The sequence below is a fragment of the Podarcis vaucheri genome (genome assembly GCF_965113315.1).
Source record: "Podarcis vaucheri genome assembly, chromosome: 9".
NCBI classification, from domain to species: Eukaryota; Metazoa; Chordata; class Lepidosauria; order Squamata; family Lacertidae; genus Podarcis; species Podarcis vaucheri.
The window spans coordinates 70,925,563-70,948,462 of NC_138767.1; the positions used below are offsets into that span (position 1 = coordinate 70,925,563).

At 44.7% G+C, this 22,900-nt stretch overlaps 1 protein-coding gene across 1 annotated transcript in view; it reads left to right on the forward strand.

The window, feature by feature from the left end:
* Nucleotides 1-4,155: 4,155 nt before the first annotated feature.
* SEL1L3 (SEL1L family member 3) overlaps nt 4,156-22,900 on the forward strand; it is a 49,788-nt gene continuing 31,043 nt past the window's right edge. The window contains exons 1-7 of the mRNA XM_082238467.1: nt 4,156-4,357; nt 7,088-7,655; nt 12,368-12,494; nt 16,080-16,201; nt 17,278-17,393; nt 18,648-18,703; nt 20,682-20,814. Of these exons, the coding sequence (XP_082094593.1) occupies nt 4,283-4,357; nt 7,088-7,655; nt 12,368-12,494; nt 16,080-16,201; nt 17,278-17,393; nt 18,648-18,703; nt 20,682-20,814 (1,197 nt within the window). The 5' untranslated portion in view covers nt 4,156-4,282. The remainder of the gene's footprint in view (nt 4,358-7,087; nt 7,656-12,367; nt 12,495-16,079; nt 16,202-17,277; nt 17,394-18,647; nt 18,704-20,681; nt 20,815-22,900) is intronic.

Consider the following 22,900-nt stretch of genomic DNA (forward strand, 5'->3'; position numbering starts at 1 on the left):
AGAACAATAGGATTCAGAATGCAGCAGTCTGATTGGTCCTAGAACAATAGGATCCAGAATGCAGCAGTCTGATTGGTCCACAGGAGCCACCCAATCCAGCTTCAGGTGGAAGTGAATCCGCGACCTGATTGGCTTACAGGAGAATCCCGGAGTTAGCCAATAACGTGGGGCCCATTGCGTAAATAATGTATATAAAGCAGACATTCTGGGAAAACTTCCATTCCTCCTCAACACTATGAGCTGAATAAAGAGCATGAAATCCACTCTCGACTCTAAGTATATTTCAGAACCCCAGCGTATGTCAGAACACATTATCTCCCCCATTTTCAATTTTACTATATTAAATGGGGGGGCGGGGATAATGGCAATGCGCATTTTAGGGTGCACAATTGCAACATTGGTTGTTTTTGCAGCATGGGGGGGGGCTGCTTGAAGGGCATGGGGCCAAGAATATGAGAAGATTGCTCCTGCGGTGGAATATTTCCTGCTCAACCGGTTCAAGCCTCTCATAAAGTTAGCTGAGGCTGGATAAAATCTTTTCAAAGGGAAAATCTTTTCTCTTTTACTACTTCCCATCACATGAAAGGGAACCATTCTTTTTTTTAAAAAAGCATATTCTACTTTAGCTTGACACTTGTCTTCAGTTTGATGACAAATCTAAACAGAGGAAAATCCAGAAAATGCTACCAAATACGGCACTTTATTCTTTACACACTCACAGCTAAATCAGACTTGTTGTAGTGCTTGATGTGAACAAGATCTCCTGATTTTAATTAAAAAGAAAAAACCACAAGAGAGCATTCATTAAGGAGCCCATGGGGTCCTTTAACCCCTCTGCGCTGTTTCCCTTAATTAAATGCTGCTATTTGCCTTGCAGGGGAAAACATATACAGTAGTTGCTCATACGGTTTCTATCTCTCTGTGTGATGATTTAAACAGGAAAAACATTGCAGGGAAAGGTTACAAACACCTCCCTGTAGTCCTGCTGCAAATTCTCTTTCCTCCTCTTTACAAGCCAGTGTGGTGTAGTGGTTAAGAGCGGTAGTTTCGTAATCTGGGGAACCAGGTTCGCTTCTCCGCTCCTCCACATACAGCTGCTGGGTGACCTTGGGCTAGTCGCACTTCTCTGAAGTCTCTCAGCCCCACTCACCTCACAGAGTGTTTGTTGTGGGAGAGGAGGGGAAAGGAGGATGTTAGTCACTTTGAGACTCCTTAGGGTAGTGATAAAGCGGGATATCAAATCCAAACTCCAAATCTCTTGCATTGTGTCTAGGTAAAGGTAAAGTGACCATTAGGTCCAATCGTGACCAACTCTGGGGTTGCAGCGCTCATCTTGCTTTATTGGCTGAGGGAGCCGGCGTACAGTTCCGAGTCATGTGGCCAGCATGACTAAGCCGCTTCAGGCGAACCAGAGCAGCGCACGGAAATGCCGTTTACCTTCCCGCCGGTGCGGTACCTATTTATCTACTTGCACTTTGATGTGCTTTTGAACTGCTAGGTTGACAGGAGCTGGGACTGAGCAACGGGAGCTCACCCCGTCGCGGGGATTCGAACCACAAACCTTCTGATCTGCAAGTCCTAGGCTCTGTGGTTTAACCCACAGCGCCACCCGCTTCCCATTGTGTCTAACCTGGCCTTTAATAGAAGGACTGACGTTCTGTTGTTTTCTTATGGAACGACATTCATATAATCACAGAATTGTAGAGTTGGGAGGGGCTTTGATCTGGATCTTGAAGACATTTGTAGATGTGAGTGATGTTTAAAATGTGGTTTGGACCTGGAGAGGAAAGAAGAGCATCACACAAGGAAATAGTTCACAACACACTGCATAACTGTCTCCCTGTTTTAAGTTGTGTTCCCATTCCGGATTTTCTCAAAGACAAGTTTGCACCTCAATAAAGAGTTGCAGGCTGTGATTGGAGTCATTAGCAAACAAAACCTCTCCTTCGGCTAGGAAACATATCCATGCAGGTTAACCCTGGAAGCAAATGGATTGTGAAGCCATGGATTGTGGATGGATTGTGGGCTCTTATACAACATCCTTAAGATGCAACTTCACGATGTGCACATATATCCTAACTCTCTCTTTATAAGGTGCCTTATTTTCAAGCAGGGACGCGGGTGGCACTGCGGGTTAAACCACAGAGCCTAGGGCTTACCAATCAGAAGGTCGGCAGTTCGAATCCCCGTGAGGGGGTGAGCTCCCGTTGCTCGGTCCCTGCTCCTGCCAACCTAGCAGTTCGAAAGCATGCCAGTGCAAGTAGATAAATAGGTACCGCTCCAGCGGGAAGGTAAACGGCGTTTCCGTGCGCTGCTCTGGTTCGCCAGAAGCGGCTTAGTCATGCTGGCCACATGACTCGGAAGCTCTACGCCGGCTCCCTCGGCCAATAAAGCGAGATGAGTGCCGCAACCCCAGAGTCGGCCACGACTGGACCTAATGGACCCTTTACCTTTACTATTTTCAAGCACCTCCCTGGTTTGGCCATCACTGAGTCACCCTGTTGCTCCATCTACACCAGCACTGTCTATTCTGACTGGAGCAGCTGCCTTTCCCAGCCCAGCTATGTGAGACCCCTCAAGTGAAGGTGCCAGATCTCATTTTTTATTATTTAAATATGTATTTATACTTTTCAGGTTTATACATTTCACTGATTTTCCAATCATTTTGACATTTCGAATCTTGACTTCCCCCTCTTTTTGCGGTTCCTTAAATTGATTTTTAATACCTTCTGCATATCCAAATTAACTTAATTTGCTCATTTACTCATCTTCTTTCAATCTATACTCTTCTGAAACTGCAGGTTATTACAATAACCCTGCCAATGTTTTTATCTGTTTACAGTTTATCTGTAAATATTCCACAAACTATTTCCATTCTTTTATAAAAATTTTGTTATCTTGATTTCTTATTCTTTGGGTAAGTTTTGCCAGAAGGTCGGTGGTTCGAATCCCCACAACGGGGTGAGCTCCCGTTGCTCGGTCCCTGCTCCTGCCAACCTAGCAGTTCGAAAGCACGTCAAAGTGCGAGTAGATAAATAGGTACCGCTCCGGTGGGAAGGTATACGGCGTTTCCATGCGCTGCTCTGGTTCGCCAGAATCGACTTAGTCATGCAGGTCACATGACCCAGAAGCTGTACGCCGGCTCCCTTGGCCAATAAAGTGAGATGAGCGCCGCACGACTGGACCTAATGGTCAGGGGTCCCTTTACCTTTAACATTCTTGCCGGTGAAGGTGCCAGATCTTGAACCTGGGACTTTTCTGCACCCCAAAGAATGGTGTTGTAGCACTGAAAAGCCACAGCCCGCCTTTGTAGCTCTTCCGGGTTCAGAATCTTCACCTGGAGCTCTCAAAAGCTTAAAATCTCTGAACGGCTGGCAGAGGCATCTTTAACCGTCCGCACACCATCCTTTGCACATTCACTGGAGGAGAGGCAGCCCAGCGGGGCTTAAGGATGCTCAGAATTCTATTAAACGTCTCCGTGCTTTTCCTTGCTTAGATGAATAAAGAAAAGGGCTGCCATCGGCGTACCAACACCCTTTGCTTTAGAAGGGTCTCTGGGGTCATCCAGCCCAACTCCCTGCCATGCCAGATCTGGACAGACTATAATTCGCGACAGTAATACAGGAGGCACAGAAAAATCTGTATCGATTTGTCACAGGGGTGCTTTAATGTCTCAGGGAGTTCTTTGGAGGGAGGAACCCAACCCATTAGTACAATGGAAGGAGAGGTGGTGGCCACCTACCAGGGGTGCCAATTTGAATTAAAATAGGTAAGTCCCGCCCCCCATAATCGATCACAAGACACACTATTTGAATGGCACTCGGAGGGGGGGCAGCCCCCTGGAATATTTTATGGGGGGCGCCCGAAGGGACCTCAGCCCGAAAGAGTTTGCTCCAAGCCACCTGCCATGTCCGATCTGGTTGTGAGTCCTGCGTTGCGCGGGGTTAGACTAGATGACCCTTGGGTCCCCTGCCCAGTTAGCAGCGGTTCTCAGTCGCCCTTTGACAGCTGGTTGCAGCCGCCCGGGAAAAAAAATCCTCTGCACTCGCTCAGAGGCACCATCGGGGTTTTCCTTTCGCCGCCGTGGCGCGCCCAGCCCAAGGCGCACCTGCCGCGCCCGGCTGGCTCCTCCTGCTTCCTCCTCCAAGCCGGAGGCATCGCCTGCCAGGAAGCCGGATCCGTGTCGCAAAGACAGCCACACACCCATCGCGCTCCGGGACAGGGTTTCCCGGCTCGGCCAAGTCACCCCCGAGGAAGAGAGGGAGGAGAAGCGGGCGCAGCCATGGAGAGCGCCGTGGGGCGCACCGTGCGCCTCCGGGCAGCTGCCGGATGCCTCTGCCTCCTCTGGCTGCTCCTGGTGAGTTGGCTCCTCGGGTCTCCTGCCAGGTGGGGTGGGCAGGTGGGTGCTCACCTGGGGGAGAGGGGGGCAAAGTTATTGTGCCATCGGTTTGGGGTGCTTGGCGCCCACTTCACTTCACTTCTTCTCCTTCTCCTTCTTCTATATAATTTTTATGACATGTTCTGTTTTACAATCTAAAATACTCATTTTACATCCTTAAGACTTCCTTTCTTCTCTTTCCATGGTTCATTTGACATATCAGTGCCTTTGGGGGGGGGGGCGGACGCATACCCCTAAACATTTTGTGAATCTAAGTTTGGCTTCATTGAGGGGCAGTACAGTGGTACCTCAGGTTACATACGCTTCAGGTTACAGATGCTTCAGGTTACAGACTCCGCTAACCCAGAAATAGTGCTTCAGGTTAAGAACTTTGCTTCAGGATGAGAACAGAAATTGTGCTCCAGCGGTGCGGCGGCAGCCGGAGGCCCCATTAGCTAAAGTTGTGCTTCAGATTAAGAAGAGTTTCAGGTTAAGAACGGACCTCCAGAATGAATTGAGTACTTAAACCGAGGTAGCACTGTATTTCAATATGAGTAGGAAAATGAGAGTACCCCTAAACATTTTTTAAAGGGAAAAAAGCACTGCATATCAGAAATCCCTACATGTTTTACAAAACTATACCATTCAGTATTCCATTATTGCACCCATCAAAACTTATTTACACTGTTGAATTTATCTTAATGCTGCCAGTGGTTTCAGCTGTACACAATTATTCCCCATATATTCAATAAGCGCTTTCCAATCGTCTCTAAGCATACGTTCTTCTTGTTCTCTTATTCTATATGTTAAGTCTGCAAGTTGTGCATATTTCTTCTTCTTCTTCCTCTCCTCATCCTCCTTTTTGAAACCAACATTTTGTTGTACATTTTCCCCCAAAAGCCATAGGACAGCAATATAGTTGTTGTTGTTGTTGTTTAGTCGTGTCCAACTCTTCGTGCCCCCATGGACCAGAGCACGCCAGGCACTCCTGTCTTCCACTGCCTCCCGCAGTTTGGTCAAACTCATGTTAGTAGCTTTGAAAACACTGTCCAACTATCTCATCCTCTGTCGCCCCCTTCTCCTTGTGCCCTCAATCTTTCCCAACATCAAATACAGCCATGCATCTTGTTACGTTTGCTTCAGGTTAAATCTTTTCAGGTTGCGTCCCGCGGCGACCCGGAAGTACCATAGAATCATAGAATCATAGAGTTGGAAGAGACCACAAGGGCCATCGAGTCCAACCCCCTGCCAAGCAGGAAACACCATCAGAGCACTCCTGACATATGGTTGTCAAGCCTCTGCTTAAAGACCTCCAAAGTAGGAGACTCCAGCACACTCCTTGGCAGCAAATTCCACTGTCAAACAGCTCTTACTGTCAGGAAGTTCTTCCTAAGGTTTAGGTGGAATCTTCTTTCTTGTAGTTTGTATCCATTGCTCCGTGTCCGCTTCTCCGGAGCAGCAGAAAACAACCTTTCTCCCTCCTCTATGTGACATCCTTTTATATATTTGAACATGGCTATCATATCACCCCTTAACCTCCTCTTCTGCAAGCTAAACATACCCAGCTCCCTTAGCCGTTCCTCATAAGGCATCGTTTCCAGGCCTTTGACCATTTTGGTTGCCCTCCTCTGGACATGTTCCAGTTTGTCAGTGTCCTTCTTGAATTGTGGTGCCCAGAACTGGACACAGTACTCCAGGTGTGGTCTGACCAGAGCAGAATACAGTGGCACTATTACTTCCCTTGATCTAGATGCTATACTCCTATTGATGCAGCCCAGAATTGCATTGGCTTTTTTAGCTGCCGCGTCACACTGTTGGCTCATGTCAAGTTTGTGGTCAACCAAGACTCCTAGATCCTTTTCACATGTACTGCTCTCAAGCCAGGTGTCACCCATCTTGTATTTGTGCCTCTCATTTTTTTTGCCCAAGTGCAATACTTTACATTTCTCCCTGTTAAAATTCATCTTGTTTGTTTTTGCCCAGTTCTCTAATCTGTCAAGGTCGTTTTGAAGTGTGATCCTGTCCTCTGGGGTGTTAGCCACCCCTCCCAGTTTGGTGTCATCTGCAAATTTGATCAGGATGCCCTTGAGTCCATCATCCAAGTCGTTGATAAAGATGTTGAATAAGACCGGGCCCAAGACAGAACCCTGTGGCACCCCACTAGTCACTCTTCTCCAGGATGAAGAGGAACCATTGATGAGCACCCTTTGGGTTCGGGCAGTCAGCCAGTTACAAATCCACTGAGTGGTAGCATAGTCAAGACCGCATTTTACCAGCTTCTTTACAAGAATATCATGGGGCACCTTGTCAAATGCCTTGCTGAAATCAAGGTAGGCTACATCCACTGCGTTCCCTTCATCTACCAGGCTTGTAATTCTGTCAAAAAACGAGATCAGGTTAGTCTGACATGACTTACCAGAAAGGGTTACTTCCGGGTTTCGCCACTCACGCATGCGCAGACTCTCAAAATGACGTCACACGCATGCGCAGAAGCGGCAAATCGCGACCCGCGCAGACACGGGGTGCGTTCTGCTCATGTTGCGAACAGGGCTAGGGAACGGATCCCGTTCGTAACCAACCGTTTGGTTTACAACTCTGCAAAAATTCCGAGTGAGGAACATCTTAATGAAGATAATTAGAGCTCACTTTTGCATCAGTTGCCCTTAAATATTAAATAAGTTAACATATGGCATCTTTTTTTCCCTTTAGAAAAGTGTGCCATCTTTTGGAAAGGACACATTGCTGACAACACCTGTCACTCCGCAGCCCAAACCTGATGTGTTTTACGAAGATTTCATTCATCTGAATGTTTTGAACAAAAGAGTTCTCAATGATACTGAAATCTCCGTCGACTATTTATGCTCAGAACCTTGCACTGTTACTATAGAAGCCGTAGCGTCACTGGAATTCAGAACTGGTGTGTCTGTCTATAAGGAGAGGTGGGAAAATGACAAATATCTCCACACCACTAGAAACAGAACCGTGAACTTGAAATTTCCAAACAGCATGGTTTTCAGAGATGACTATTTCATCAGGCGCTCCGTCATCGTACACACAGTGATACTCTATGCATGGATTATTCACAAACAAAGAGGGATCCTCCATGGTAAACGAAAGGAAGGCTACTTGCAGGCAATTGCAAAGGACTACACTTTGCTGGAATCTGTTCCGCCTTTCGAACGTCCCTACAAAGAACACCGAGTGTGTATGAAATGGAGCTTGGAATATACCTGGAGGCTGCAGGCAAACATAATGCGTTGGTGTCCCCATGAGAATGGTAAGTATTTTTCTTATTGTCTGAATTTTTCACATTGTGTGAATGAATTTGCAACTAGCAAGGTGCTCAGCTCACCTGGTGGTGCATCTTTGAAATCTACAGCCTGGACTCAATTGACATTTTGCGTGTGGATTTTTCAAGCGTACGAGGAGAGGGCTTATGGAGAAGAATTGTCTACTGGCTGATGTTGTCGCAAAGGTCCTTAACTGAGAATTTTGAGAGCCCTTTTCTTACTGCTTTTCTTAGAGGGATGAGACATCTGAAAGCCTCTGAGTTGAAAGACGACAGATTGCCCTGAGTACAGTTATACCTTGGTTTTTGAACGGCTTAGTTGCCAAGCGTTTTGGCTTCCGAATGATTGAAAACCGAAGTGATTGTTCCGGTTTTCAAACGTTCTTTTGGAAGCCAAACATCCAGCGGGGCTTCTGATTGGCTGCAGGAGCTTCCTCAGCCAATCAGAAGCTGCGCCTTGGAAGTTGAACGTTTTGGAAATCGAACACACTTCCGGAATCAATTCTGTTTGACTTCCAGTGTATGTCTGTATCTGATCTTCCTCCTTCTCAGTTTTCTGAAGGCATCGCTCCTGCCCACATGAAATGGTTAAAGCCGGGGGCACGTACGTGACTAAACTCCCACTTACAATATCATAGAAACTGTATATTAGTCAACAGGCTGTTTCAGATTTATTGGCAAACCAAGCAATGTGAATGATCCTGTGTGAGCTTTCAGGCTCCCAACTTCCCTCTCCTCTCCTTCTTCATGTCTACAAGGAGAAGATTGGAAGCTTTCATCTGTGTTTTTAAACAAACCGCTGTTCTCTGTTAACATCCAGACTCAAGGAACTGTGGGTTATTTAGATGATTGTTTGTTTGAGCAAGCTTGGATCAGACCTTGGTTTCAGATCCTGACTTGTTTTGAAACGGCATCCAGAATTAAAAGGAACTTCACCCTGGCTCTGTAAGAGGGATATGAAAGCAGCTGCGTCATTTTTCCACACTAGAAAGCAACAGGTTCAAGAGTTTTTCTGCTTCCAAGAGGTTTTTTGCTTGTCTTGCCGCTTTCCCCAGGAAAACCCACTGTTTCCCGCTGAATCAGAACAAATGTTGGGAAAAACCAACTGACATTTGTTCTGATTCAGCCGTAAAAAGGGGGGCTTTCCTGGGAGAAAGTGGCAGGACAAGAGGAAACGTGAACAAACCCTGGTGTGCAAACAGCAGAACGATATCTCACGCATCTCTACTTGTAAACACTACCAAGAACAAAAATTCACATTGGAACCTAGATCCTGTAGATAATGAGACTGGAATGGTGCATAAAACTCACCTGCAGTGAAGTTCCAAGCTGATCTCATGGTGCCAAACCTATTAAACTGCTTGCCATGCGTGATCTCATTAGCAAAGATTTATGAACAATGTAGAATGATATAATTGTAATGCAATGAGGGATTATCTGATGTGGCTTTTCCCTGCCCAGCGCTGCACTGTGCAACAATTTAGTACAATTATACTGTTTTGTAGGTAGCAAAGGAGGCTTACAAAGGCCTATCCACATCATTTTACCAGTGCACTGTTCTGAATCAGTTGGCATTGCTGCTTTGCGATGGTCCAGCCATTGTTGTCCTCATCCTCAGCACTTCATTGCCTGAACAGTTATTTTAATAAGGTCCAGCTAACTGCGGGAGGCAGTGGAAGACAGGAATGCCTGGCGTGCTCTGGTCCATGGGGTCACAAAGAGTCGAACACGACTAAACGACTAAACAACAACAACAACAACTGGTGTATTAGGATACGGGTGGCGCTGTGGTGTAAACCACTGAGCCTTGGGCTTGCAAATTGGAAGGTTGGCGGTTCGAATCCCCACAACAGGGTGAGCTCCCGTTGTTCGGTCCCTGCTCCTGCCAACCTAGCAGTTCGAAAGCACGTCAAAGTGCAAGTAGATAAATAGGTACCGCTCTGGTGGGAAGGTAAACGGTGTTTCTGTGCGCTGCTCTGGTTCTCCAGCAGCGGCTTAGTCCTGCTGGCCACATGACCCGGGAAAACTGTCTGCAGACAAACGTCGGCTCCCTCGGCCAGTAAAGCGAGATGAGCGCTGCAACTCCAGAGTCGTTCGTGACTGGACTTAACTGTCATGGGTCCTTTACCTTTTTTACTGGTGTATTATTTGGGAAATCATCCGAGACACTGAACTCGGTGGGATTTAATTCTGAGCAAACATGCATAGGACGAAGGCAAGCTTCTGTTCATTTTTGTCCCAGTTTGTTATCTCAAAGTACGCATCACACGCAATTGCCACAGTCTTAAATAGCAGCCAGAAATCTCACGCACCACCTGCCGAATAATCTTTTCCAATCTTGTAACTTATTATAAACTACGGAGATGTTAAGATAGTCTCACCCTAACCTCCGTTATTTACAAAGCAGTTCAATTATAACCTCTGTCCCGTGCTGCAAAGTTAAGTGTTCAGCTATGCACTGGCATAGAAATAGGAGTTGGTCCGACTTCCGGGGTTGGCGCGATCTGGGAATGGCGGATTCCCTCCGAGCTCCGGAGGGAATCGGCTCAGCGGGGGACGGGTCTTTGCCGTGCCGGCGACACGGGGACCCTTAAAACCGCAGGCACGAAAGCCTGCGGACTGAAGACTCGGTGGGTGCCTTAAGCGCCCCCCCTGATTCGCAAAGAGCCTTTTTAAAGGCTGCGGAGGGGATACGGGGGGTGGCGTGGCACCGAGAGTCCATCGCTACCTCTGCTGAGCGAAGCCGCGAGCCATGACCGGAGAGCGCTGACTTCCTTCCTTGAAATTCGGCTGAGAAAAAGAACCCGTGAGTTAATTGAATTTGGATTCTAAGAATTTTACCTATTGAATTTGAGACGATCGGGGGATGTGTTAAAAGGAAGTCCGCACCCCCCCCCTTGCAGACGATCCAGAGCAACGATAAAAGAACTAAGCTGGAGTGCCTACCCTGTAAAGGGTGAGTTTAAAAAGACAGTAACTTCCAAGATTTGGAAAAGATTTTTTTTTTTTGAGCAGGAGAGAGGAGTGTTGGAAGGGGTATATTTCTGTTGTAAGCAACCCCCCCCCTCCCGGGCCCGGGAGTGTCCTACTTTGGAGCTGGTATAAGAAGAGCAGAGTTTGACAGCTGTTAAAGCTGTCAAACGGACTGTTAATAGTAGAAAAATTGCTACTTAAGACCCCTCTGGGTTAAAAGGAGTTACAATTGAACTAAAATTGTTGGAAACAAAGAATCAATAATAAGACAGAGGACTGTTGGAGAAAAGAACACTAAGTAACCAGATTCCCTCTAGGGGGAAATCTGTGGAATTACAATGGCTGTGGATGGAAAGATACTGGGAGAAATCGAAAGGATGTTTTATTTGGTTGGAATCTTACAGGAACAGACTACGGCTATGAGTGAACAATTGATGACCTTGAATCCTGAAACAAGTAGTTCTGTTCAATGTAATGAGAACCTGGCTGAGAAAGAATCCACAGCTGAGCCGGAAATGATAACCAAAGAAGAGGAGAAGACAAAACAAGAAAGAGAAGAACTGAAATGGGAAAATATTGTCCAGAAGCTGATATCTGTGGAATATAAACAAGGAGACTATTGGACTGAACCTACTACAAATCTACGAAAGATCCAGAAGATGAAAGTGGAGGCCCTGGGAATTTATGAAATCAAGGAATTTAAAATAAAGAAATATAATTGGGGCCTCCACATAGACTCTGACTTTGATTATGTTCAAAATTCATGCCTTGTGGAAATTCCTCAGCAGTTGCTTGAAAATATGGGAAGAGATTTTGGACTGACTGTGAAAGAACTCTTTCGAGACGTGAAGACCGACATAAAGGATTGCCAACTAGGCCGGCGGAGAGGGACTGAAAGAGATTTGAGAGCCTCGGACGTAAGGAATCCGGGCTAATAATTGCTATTTTGGACATGTTTTCGGAAGGGACACAAACCGGGGAAGGGAGGGAGGGAAGAATCTAGTTTCAACAACACTTAAGACTATGGGATTTAGCTAACAAGATTATTATTTAAGACAAAATGGGAAATCGTTGGAAGGGAACTGAGGTCCAACTTAGAATAAATTTAATTTTGCTTTTTTATATATATAAAGGACTAATATTAAGATGGATAAGGAAATGCCAATTTGCTGATACAAATTTGGGAATAGGGATGCAAGGGAGGGGGTGGGGGGAAGTCAATGACCAGGGTTAGAAAATAAGTTTTTTCTGGAAACTATATATGTTTGTTGTTTTACTTTTCTGTTTGTTTGTTTTTATGTTTTTTGTGTTTTTGTCTTTGTCTATATAAAATGTGAAAACCCAATAAAAATTTTATAAAAAAAAAAAAAGAAATAGGAGTTGGTCCCTGCTCCTGCCAACCTAGCAGTTCGAAAGCACGTCAAAGTGCAAGTAGATAAATAGGTACCACTCTGGCGGGAAGGTAAATGGCGTTTTTGTGCGCTGCTCTGGTTTGCCAGAAGCGGCTTAGACATGCTGGCCATATGACCCGGAAGCTGTACGCTGGCTCCCTCGGCCAATAAAGCAAGATGAGTTGGTCACAACTGGACCTAATGGTCAGGGGTCCCTTTACATTTATGACAATAGGGCATATAGGCTTCCCCAACCTGGTGCCCTCCCAATCTTTTGGACTACAACTCCCAGCTATTTGCACTTCCTGGCACATTAAGAATGATTGCATTTTGCAGATGTCGTTGAGATCCTCAGCTTTCCGTACGCCTCTGGTGGAGAGATGACGGGAATTGTGAAGAAGTTTCAGAAATTTGAGAACAGAGAACTTGAAATAATCAGAAAGCGCCAGAACGGTTACCCAAAGTAAGAAAATTAAAAATGTCCTTAAAAATAACTGTCTTTGCTCTTTTAAAGCATGCATTCTTTTCCTTCCAGCTGTCTCCCTCTTCTGGCTGCCTTTCTGTTTGTCAGAATCCTATTTTGTCGTGGAAAATGTCATAAATTATATGGGTGCTGTGGGTTTGTTTATGCAGTTCCCCTCCCCTGAGGAAACTTCGGTCGGTTCCTTCCAGGTTTTGTACATTACGTTCCTGATACTACCTCCTGGTGGAGCTTGTGAGACACATGGGTGTGTAGTTATAGATATTCAACTGATAGAAAGCTTTTAATTTCTTTTAATCATTTATTAGATTTTTACCTCAGATCTTCCTCCAAAGCACCCCAGACTGCCAAACATATCAACAGTAGTACTATCATAATACTGTACTTGAGTGTGCAGCATGTGAAAGTTTCTTCTTCTTTTCAAATTTATTTATTTGATTTTCCATAGAAAAATTTACACTCACACCACAACATATTATATAAAAACACAATTCCCACATATCCCCTGGACTTCCCTCCTCCCCTTAGCCGGACCAGTGGTCAGGGATGATGGGAATTGTAGTTTCAAAACATCTGGAGGGCCGAGGTTGAGGAAGCCTGTGTTAAACCTTCCCTACTGCATCTTTTGTAATAATCCAAAATTTTTATATCTCCATTACATCCATAGTTCTCATTGCACTACAAGGGTTATTCCAATCCCACTAACGAATTTAACTGTTTACAATTGTTTTTAAGATAAGTTATAAATGTTCCCCATTCCTTATTAAAGCTCTGGTCTTCCTGATTTCTGATTCTTCCAGTCATTTTTGCCGTTTTGGCATAGCCCATAAACTTGATTTGCCATTCTTCTCTCGTAGGGACTTTGTCTTCTTTCCATCTCTGGGCTAATAACATCCATACAGCTGTGGTCACATACATAAATAATCTTTTCTGTTCCCTTCGGATTTCAGCACTTAAAATTCCTAAAAGAAAAGCTTCTGGGTTTTTTGTAAAGGTTATTTTAAACATTTTTTTCCAATATGTTTCCCAGAATGTCCACCACATACCAACTACCATAGCTATCAAATTCTGTATTCTGAAAGCTACCGGATATTTACACTACTGTAGCTTTTTGTGTACGTTCTTTTCTTCCTGCAATCTCTACAAGCTGCACCTTTATTTGCCTTGCGACACATTTGCAGGACTTGCTAAGTCTCATGGACCGATGACGATACCGGACTCTGAAAAGCAATTGCCTCTTAGAAAGGCATCGCTGAGTGGCAAAGGATGTTGAAACACACTTCTTCCTCATTGGACCACAGTGATAAATCTGCCCACTTACTCCATCCCCAATCGCCTCCTGACAAAAGGAGAGAGAAACAGTCAGTTTGGCGTTAAGGGGCAGGAATAATAATTTTTTTAAGTCCTTAAAAATTCACTGGGAAAATTTTGACCCCACCAGAAATAATTGAGCAAATGCTCCATAAGAGTGTTCTAATCTTCATGAGTAAAGATTTTGTGTTTTGACATAACCCATAGCCTGTTTGTTAATCTGTTTTTTGTTTGTTTTTACTTTAATGCTATTATTGAAAATGAACAAAGCCAAAGTGTGTCTATGTATATATGCATGTGAGTATGTGTACACAAATAAGTGGGAAATAGTTGCAGTTGAAATCTGCTTTAAAATACCGTATTGGCCCAGATATAAGCCACACTCTTTTTTTCCAAATTCCGACTGTGAAAAGTTAAAGCGTGGCTTAAATTCGCGACCTTACAAAAATTGACTTTGACGGTATTGCTGCTGAAACAGACGTACGGTAAAACGGAACGGGTGTGAGTGCCTGCAGATTTTTTAAGGGAGCGGCTTATATTTGGGTGTTGTCTTTTTCTCTCTCCCTCCCCCCTTGAATTTTAAAGGTGCGGCTTATTTGTGGGCGTGGCTTATATTCGGGCCAATACGGTATTACTCTGAAGTTTCTCTGTTCCCAGTTATATACTTCTACGCTTTATGAAGATGGCAGGTGTTGAGCGGTGGGGAGAAACTTTGAACCTGTCTTTGATTGCCATCATTTCTGTGGCTTTCCTGCTAAGTGTACAGATTTAGTGTTAAGTTTTGGGTGAACATATCAGATGACACAGCGATTCTTCAAACAGCTCTTGTTTATTCAGAGGCCAGAACAGAACTGAATTGAAGGGCTCAGTCAGCCTGCTTATATAGAGCTCCAGTACCACGTTACTGTAACAACTTTCTAAAACTATCCAATCACTGAACGTCACTTTCAATCCTTCATTTGCATAACTATTTACAGTATCCATCCAATCACTGAACGTCACTTTCGATCCTTCATTTGCATAACTATCTACAGTATCCATCCAATCACTGAACGTGACTTTCGACCCTTCATTTGCATAACTATCTACAGTATCCATCCAATCACTGAACGTCACTTTCGATCCTTCATTTGCATAACTATCTACAGTATCCATTCCAATCACTGAACGTCACTTTTGATCCTTCATTTGCATAACTATCTACACTATCCATCCAATCACTGAACATCACTTTCGATCCTTCATTTCCATAACTATCTACAGTATCCCCCTGCTGGCCCAGGGTGAGAACTTCAGTACATAACATTTAGTGCACACAAACTACTGCTCCCTGCCTTATATTAGTACTGAGAGCCTTCTCTGGAAGATGTATAGCTTCTCTGAGCTCTGCTTCTCCAATCGAGTTGTTGTTTCCCCTTGTGTGCAGACCTAGCTCCCTCGACTGAACCCTTCTCTGCTCAAACGCTAGGTGCAAAGAACTCCCATGCCTCTCTTACCCAATCATGGGATTGCCTGAATATATATGTGTGTGAGTATATACTACTTTTAAAAGACGCCTGCTTCTTGGGAGAAAAGCAATGACAAACCTAGACAGCATCTTAAAAAGCAGAGACATCACCTTGCCAACAAAGGTCCGTATAGTTAAAGCTATGGTTTTTCCAGCAGTGATGTATGGAAGTGAGAGCTGGACCATAAAGAAGGCTGATCGCCGAAGAATTGATGCTTTTGAATTATGGTGCTGGAGGAGACTCTTGAGAGTTCCACGGACTGCAAGAAGATCAAACCTCTCCATTCTTAAGGAAATCAGCCCTGAGTGCTCACTGGAAGGACAGATCGTGAAGCTGAGGCTCCAATACTTTGGCCACCTCATGAGAAGAGAAGACTCCCTGGAAAAGACCCTGATGCTGGGAAAGATGGAGGGCACAAGGAGAAGGCGACGACAGAGGATGAGATGGTTGGACAGTGTTCTCGAAGCTACAAACATGAGTCTGACCAAACTGCGGGAGGCAGTGGAAGACAGGAGGGCCTGGTATGCTCTGGTCCATGGGGTCACGAAGAGTCGGACACGACTAAATGACTAAACAACAACATATACTACTTTAATAGGGATTGTCTAAATTGGCTCCTCTTCCACCCCCCTTACTTGCCATCATAAAATTGTGCTATTTCCACACTGAAGACCAATGAACTGAATAATGTTAAAGTTGTCTTTGTTCCCAATATTCTGTTTCTCATCAGACTTTTTTGTTTGTACAGCTTTACTTTTTCGGTGTGGCTTTATTTACTCCGTTACTGCAGAAAACCACTGTGTGGAATACTGTATTTCATTGATTCTGAGGAAATGTACAGTACTCCTGCTGTGTTTCTAACGAATGAAGGTAAGATGGGGGGAGGCCTCCAGACAGAAATAATAATAATAATAATAATAATAATAATAATAATAATAATATGATGTCACTTTCTCTTGTTCAAGGCAACCCAAAGCAACAACAAGTTTAATTTGTAATGCCGTCTCTCAAGTAAATTTAATTCACATCATTATTCAAAATCCTCACTAGCCTTCAAAGAATGTTAGTCAAATGGATGGAAAAGGGAGCAAACAGGGCTATAGGATTGTATGTGGGCGGGGAAGAAGTATGTGCAAAAGAGGCATTCGATTCTATGGTCTCCCTGCCCCTCCGAGCACTCACACTAACGCAGAGAGTTGAAAACTCAAGGCTCTTGCATTATACAGACTAGGGAGATTGAACTGACAGTGGCTGGGTGAATATTCAAGTCCAGTGGTAGCCCGGGTTACATACGCTTCAAGTTACAGACTCCACTAACCCAGAAATATTACCTTGGGTTAAGAACTTGGACTACTACAACTTGGGTGGAAATTGTGTACATTTAAAAACACTGGTAGCATTAAGATAACTTCAACAGCGTAAATAAGTTTCAGTGGTGTAATAATGGATTACTGAATGGTTTAGTTCATGTAAAATACGTAGTGATGTATGGTATGCAAAATGAACCATGGAAAGAGAAGAAGGGAAGTCATTGATGTAAGGTTGTCTAAATGAGTATCTTGAAATGTAAATTAGAAAAAAATAATAAAAGCTATAGAAAGAAGATGAAGCTCACTCTTATAAGTGGCTTTTGTGCGGCCACCCCAAAGCATACAACTGTAGCTGCTCAAAAATGGCAGCCAGTTGCGTGTGTACAACCGATGCAAAAGCAACACATCACCGAAATTATCTTTTGTATGAACCCCCGTTCTTTCCTGAGGCAGTTATGTAGGGACCACCTTGTGTGAACTGACCCTAGGCAGTTTTGGACCCAATGAATATTCTGGAAACACTCGGTGACTTTGACATTGCCAAAGCAAAGCAGGTGTGAACTTGATCAATCAAGTCAATATATTTGCGGCCTTCGCATAACTGACAAGGTTCTTTCCCTGGGATTTGTTTTTCAGGTGACGTTCATATCCAGATGCATCTTCTCAAAGGGGGAGATGTGGCGGTGAAGACGACCTTCAGCCTTCCTCTGAAGCAGTGGCTTCGACTTGATCTCTCCGTTAGCGGCGGGCAGGTATCTATGTCGCCTTGGCTGCCCTCTTGTAGCTGAGCATGAGGAGAATGTGTTTAGGGGTTGCAAGCGGCTTTGAACGGAGATGCTAAAATAGCCTTGTCAGAATTGTAAAGACAATCGGTGTTCAATCTAAACATATTTGCGTGTTCAGACCCAGAGACCTCCCCCCTAAATTCACACCTGACTCAAATTTTAGTTTTGGTTTTTTGCAGAATTTAGGCCACAACTTTATTGATTACAGAGGGTGAGTGGTTGCATAGGCTCTGGTTCGACTAGCTCCCGGCACCCTTGCAGGCAGCGCTGACCCAGGGCACCAGCATAGGTCAGCCTAGTGTAAACACCTGGATAGGCGGAAAGCCGGGAACAGACTATGTTCACCACCCAAATTTCCCCCTGGACTCAGGCACGGGCACAACCCCCTCACAGGGGTCGACCAAACCAGTTGAGTCCCTGGATTCCTTTAACGGAATACCCTTCACACAGGGATGGCGAGAGCGTTCTCCCATCCCTATCACCTGAACCAGAGCCTCTCCGCAACCTTGCAAGTTGTGACGATTGGCTACGTGGCAGGTGAAATCCAAATGGCAACCACCAATCAGCCAAGTGGGGAAAATTCCTGCTGTGCTGGGCTGGTTTGGTGACTGAAGACTGACTTGGCTCTTACACCGATCTTATATTAGGTCTCCCTTCGGCTTTATGCTGATGTTTTCAGTCCTTAGGTTTGTTAAGTTGTGGGTTCATCCATATATAAAAGGTAAAGGGACCCCTGACCATTAGGTCCAGTCGTGACCGACTCTGGGGTTGCTGCGCTCATCTCGCTTTATTGGCCGAGGGAGCCAGCGTACAGCTTCCGGGTCATGTGGCCAGCATGACTAAGCCGCTTCTGGCGAACCAGAGCAGCGCATGGAAACTACGTTTACATTCCTGCCAGAGTGGTACCTATTTATCTACTTGCACTTTGACGTGCTTTCAAACTGCTAGGTTGGCAGGAGCTGGGACCGAGCAACGGGAGCTCACCCCGTCACGGGGATTCGAACCACCAACCTTCTGATCGGCAAGTCCTAGGCTCTGTGGTTTAACCCACAGCGCCACCCGCGTCCCTCATCCATATATAAAGATAGTGAATTCTTGTGGTTCAGCTGACCATCCTGGCAAGACTTTGTTGCATTTTGCAAGCCATGATGAAATAAACCTGTTTTCCATTGGTTCACATGTATGTTTTCAAAACTAAAATTTAATTTATTTTTGTTTTAGATAGAAATTACCAGTGTTGGAAAGAATCTGAAAATTCACCGGCATCAAACTTTTATGTAAGACTAACTTGCCCTCCATTCTAACAAGTAGTGTGTATTCTTTTCTTTCTTTCTTTTTAAAAAAAGATTAAAATTTTACAATCACATATCCAACATACAACATAAAGGCAAAATCTCCTCCTCCCCTTTGTGGGTCCTATTGTTAATCATTTCTTCCCGCCCTGTGGAACGCCCTCCCATCAGATGTCAAGGAAATGAACAACTATCTGACTTTTAGAAGACATCTGAAGGCAGCCCTGTTTAGGGAAGCTTTTAATGTTTGAAGTTTTATTCTGTTTTTAATGCTTTGTTGAAAGCTGCCCAGAGTGGCTGGGAAAACCCAGCCAGGTGGGCGGGGTATAAATAATAAGTTGTTGTTATTATTATTATTATTATTAATTATTATTATTATTACACTGGTCAACAACAAATTTGTTGTCTGCATTTTTTCAGCTGATTTAGGACGAATCTGATGCGCTGAATCCAAAAATCACATTGGTTTTGCTCAATCAGGTCAAGTTTTTGAGCTATAGCCACATGTCATTTTTTATGTTTTTGTTCACATGTACGCTTTAGAAGAAGTTGGTGGAGGTAAAATGCCATGTCGAATAATTGTTTCGATTGGAAATTATTATTTTAATGACAAGAAGTATTCAGGTCCGATAGTTCTGAGTGATTATGTCGAAAAGGGATCAGTTTGAAGTCATAAAACCTCAAAATCCTCCATAAATTGGTGCTCAGCATTACACGAAGAAGGACTGGCCTGTGCGGGAGGAACTGGTGCATTGCAGAAAAAGGAGCGTCATCAACGACCCTCTGGTGGACAGAGACAGAATACTCTTCCCACCGCTGCACATCAAGCTCGGCTTAATCAAGCAGTTCACCAAGGCTCTGGACAAGGATGGTGACTGCTTCACTTACATGTGCCAGGCTTTTCCAGGATTGACCATGGAGAAGTTGAAAGCTGGCATCTTTGACGGTCCTCAGATCCGTCAGCTCATCAGAGATCCAGAGTTCGGAAACTCAATGAACGAAGTGGAACTGGAAGCGTGGAAGGCATTTGTTCTGGTAGTGAAGAACTTTCTTGGCAACAATAAAGGCAGAAACTACGCAGAACTTGTCAACAACATGCTGACTGCTTTCAGAAACCTGGGCTGCAACATGAGCGTCAAGATGCACTACCTATTTTCACATATAGACCGGTTTCCTGAGAACCTGGGTTCAGTGAGTGACAAGCAGGCGGGGAGATTCCATCAGGACATGAAAGAGATGGAGACCAGGTATCAGGGTCGCTGGGACGCAGTCATGGCTGACTACTGTTGGACTCTGAAGAGAGACTTCCCTGCCGCTGAGCATTCCAGGAGTTCCAAGAAATGGATGTTCAAGCCCTGAAGTTTGAAAAATGGTGAAGCAACATGCAATTTACGTGTACTTACCTTTATCAATGCCCACCATTCAGTTTACAGTAATCGATGTTTCTATCAGGTAATCAATATATGTTGTTGGAAAAACATTTTTTTCTCTTAAAAACATATTTAGGATGATATGTGTTGACAAGAATCAGCTGATAATGACACAAAAATGTAATCGATTTTGTCACTAGATCTGATTTTTTTTCAAATCAACATAGCACAAAAACCTGACCTGATGGAGAGAAACGGATGCCATTTCCTGATTCAGCAGTGCAAAAATACCCTAAATCAGTTGTAGAAATCTAGACAACATTCAAAAAGTAAAAAATTGTTGCCCAGTGTTATTATTATGGCACCTTTCCAGATTTCATTTTAAAAAAAAGCTTTGTTGACCGATGTCAAACTGGATTTCTCCTCACAATGCAGCGGTCTTTAGAGAGAACACTCTGCTTGTGTCCCTGTAAGCCTCCAAACCATCTTGTTTAAAATATATTCCAGACTATTCCATGACAGAGTCCTCTGCCTGCCCGGCAAATCAGAGGTTTTATTTGCTTCAGAATGTTTCAAAACCTTGACTTTTCTAGTTTTAGGGAGGATTTCTATTTCGATGACACTTCCGGTTACTTGGCTCTCGGAGGCAGCGGCTATTCATCAAGTATTGAAGGATACTTTGGTCCAGTGAAATACTATCGTCTTAATGGCCTAGAGACCAGAAAGGTGAGTGAACAGAAGGTAACAAATATGTCAATATGGATCTAGAGTTACCTGTGCCTGCCTTTGACATTCATTTCCAAGGCAGTACTGTAACTCGGGTGGGCATCGGGTATGATGCGTAAGGAGTGAACTCAGATTCACTGTTCCTTCCTCCTTGAGTTGTTTTGTGGCTACGATACAGGACTATTAAAGGCAAAGGCTACTGCTGCAACGGACATGGGTGGCGCTGTGGGTTAAACCACAGAGCCTAGGGCTTGCCGATCAGAAGGTCGGCAGTTCGAATCCCCGCGACAGGGTGAGCTCCTGTTGCTCGGTCCCTGCTGCTGCCAACCTAGCAGTTTGAAAAGCTATCAAAGTGCAAGTAGATAAATAGGTACCACTCTGACGGGAAGGTAAACGGCGTTTCCGTGCGCTGCTCTGGTTTGCCAGAAGCGGCTTAGTCATGCTGGCCACATGACCCGGAAGCTGTACACCAGCTCCCTCGGCCAATAAAGCGAGATGAGTGCCGCAACCCCAGAGTCGGTCACGACTGGACTTAATGGTCAGGGGTCCCTTTACCTTTACCTTTACTGCTGCAAAGGGCTGTGCCATTTTCCTTGTCCTGTTAGAAATCTATAGGTTTAAAACTTGACTTGACACCAAGCAGTTGAAGGAAATTTTGCTAAAGCTTCGCCACTCCAGCAAGCACAGAACAGGAAACTCCTGACTTATCTAAATCCAATTAAATCCAATGCCACCTAGTGCCTAAACCATATGGCAACCAAAAGTACAACAACAATAACAACAATTTATTATTTATACCCTGCCCATCTGGCTGGGTTTCCCCAGCCACTCTGGGCGGCTTCCAACAAAATATGAAAATAAAATAGTCCGTCAACCATTAAAAGCTTCCCTACATAGGGCTGCCTTCAGATGTCTTCTAAAAGTCTGGTAGTTGTTTTTCTCTTTGACACCTGGTGGGAGGGTGTTCCACAGGGCAGGTGCCACTACTGAGAAGGCCCTCTGCCCGGCTCCCTGTAACTTGGCTTCTCGCAGTGAGGGAACTGCCAGAAGGCCCCCAGAGCTGGACCTCAGTGTCCAGACAGAACAATGGGGGTGGAGATGCTCCTTCAGGTATACTGGACCAAGGCTGTTTAGGGCTTTAAAGGTCAGCACCAACACTTTGAATTGTGCCCAGAAACGTACTGGGAGCCAATGTAGACCGGTGTCATATGGTCTTGGCAGCCACTCCCCGTCAGCCCTCTAGCTGCCGCATTCTGGATTAGTTGTAGTTTCCAGGTCACCTTCAAAGGTAGCCCCACATAGAGAGCATTGTAGTAGTCCAAGCAAGAGATAACTAGAGCATGCACCACTCTGGCGAGACAGTCCGCAGTCAGATAGGGTCTCAGCCTGCGCACCAGATGAAGCTGGTAAACAGCTGCCCTGGACACAGATTTGACCTGTGCCTCCATGGACAGCTGCAAGTCCAAAATGACTCCCAGGCTGTGCACCTGGTCCTTCAGGGGTACAATTACTCCATTCAGGACCAGGGAGTCCTCCGCACCTGCCCACCTCCTGTCCTCCAAAAACAGTACTTCAGTCTTGTCAGGATTCAACCTCAATCTGTTAGCCGCCATCCATCCTCCAACCGCCTCCAGACACTCACACAGGACCTTCACTGCCTTCACTGGTTCTGATTTGAAAGAGAGGTAGAGCTGGGTATCATCCGCATACTGATGAACACCCAGCCCAAATCCCCTGATGATCTCTCCCAACGGCTTCATGTAGATGTTAAAAAACATGGAGGAGAGGATAGAACCCTGAGGCACCCCACAAGTGAGAGCCCAGGGGTCTGAACACTCATTCCCCCATCACATTTTATATAAATAAACTAGTTATATATTTGTTTTCTTATTTATGATATCAAAGTTATGATACTGTTACAATGGAACCATGTAAGCTTTTTTAAAATAAAAAGTTGATGAACTGTATATTATTCTTAGGTATACTAATAATTTATTAAAATAAGAAAAATATATAACTAGATGACAGAATCCACACAGACAGTCTGATGACCAGTTTAGCCACTTGGATGGAATAGCTTATTCCT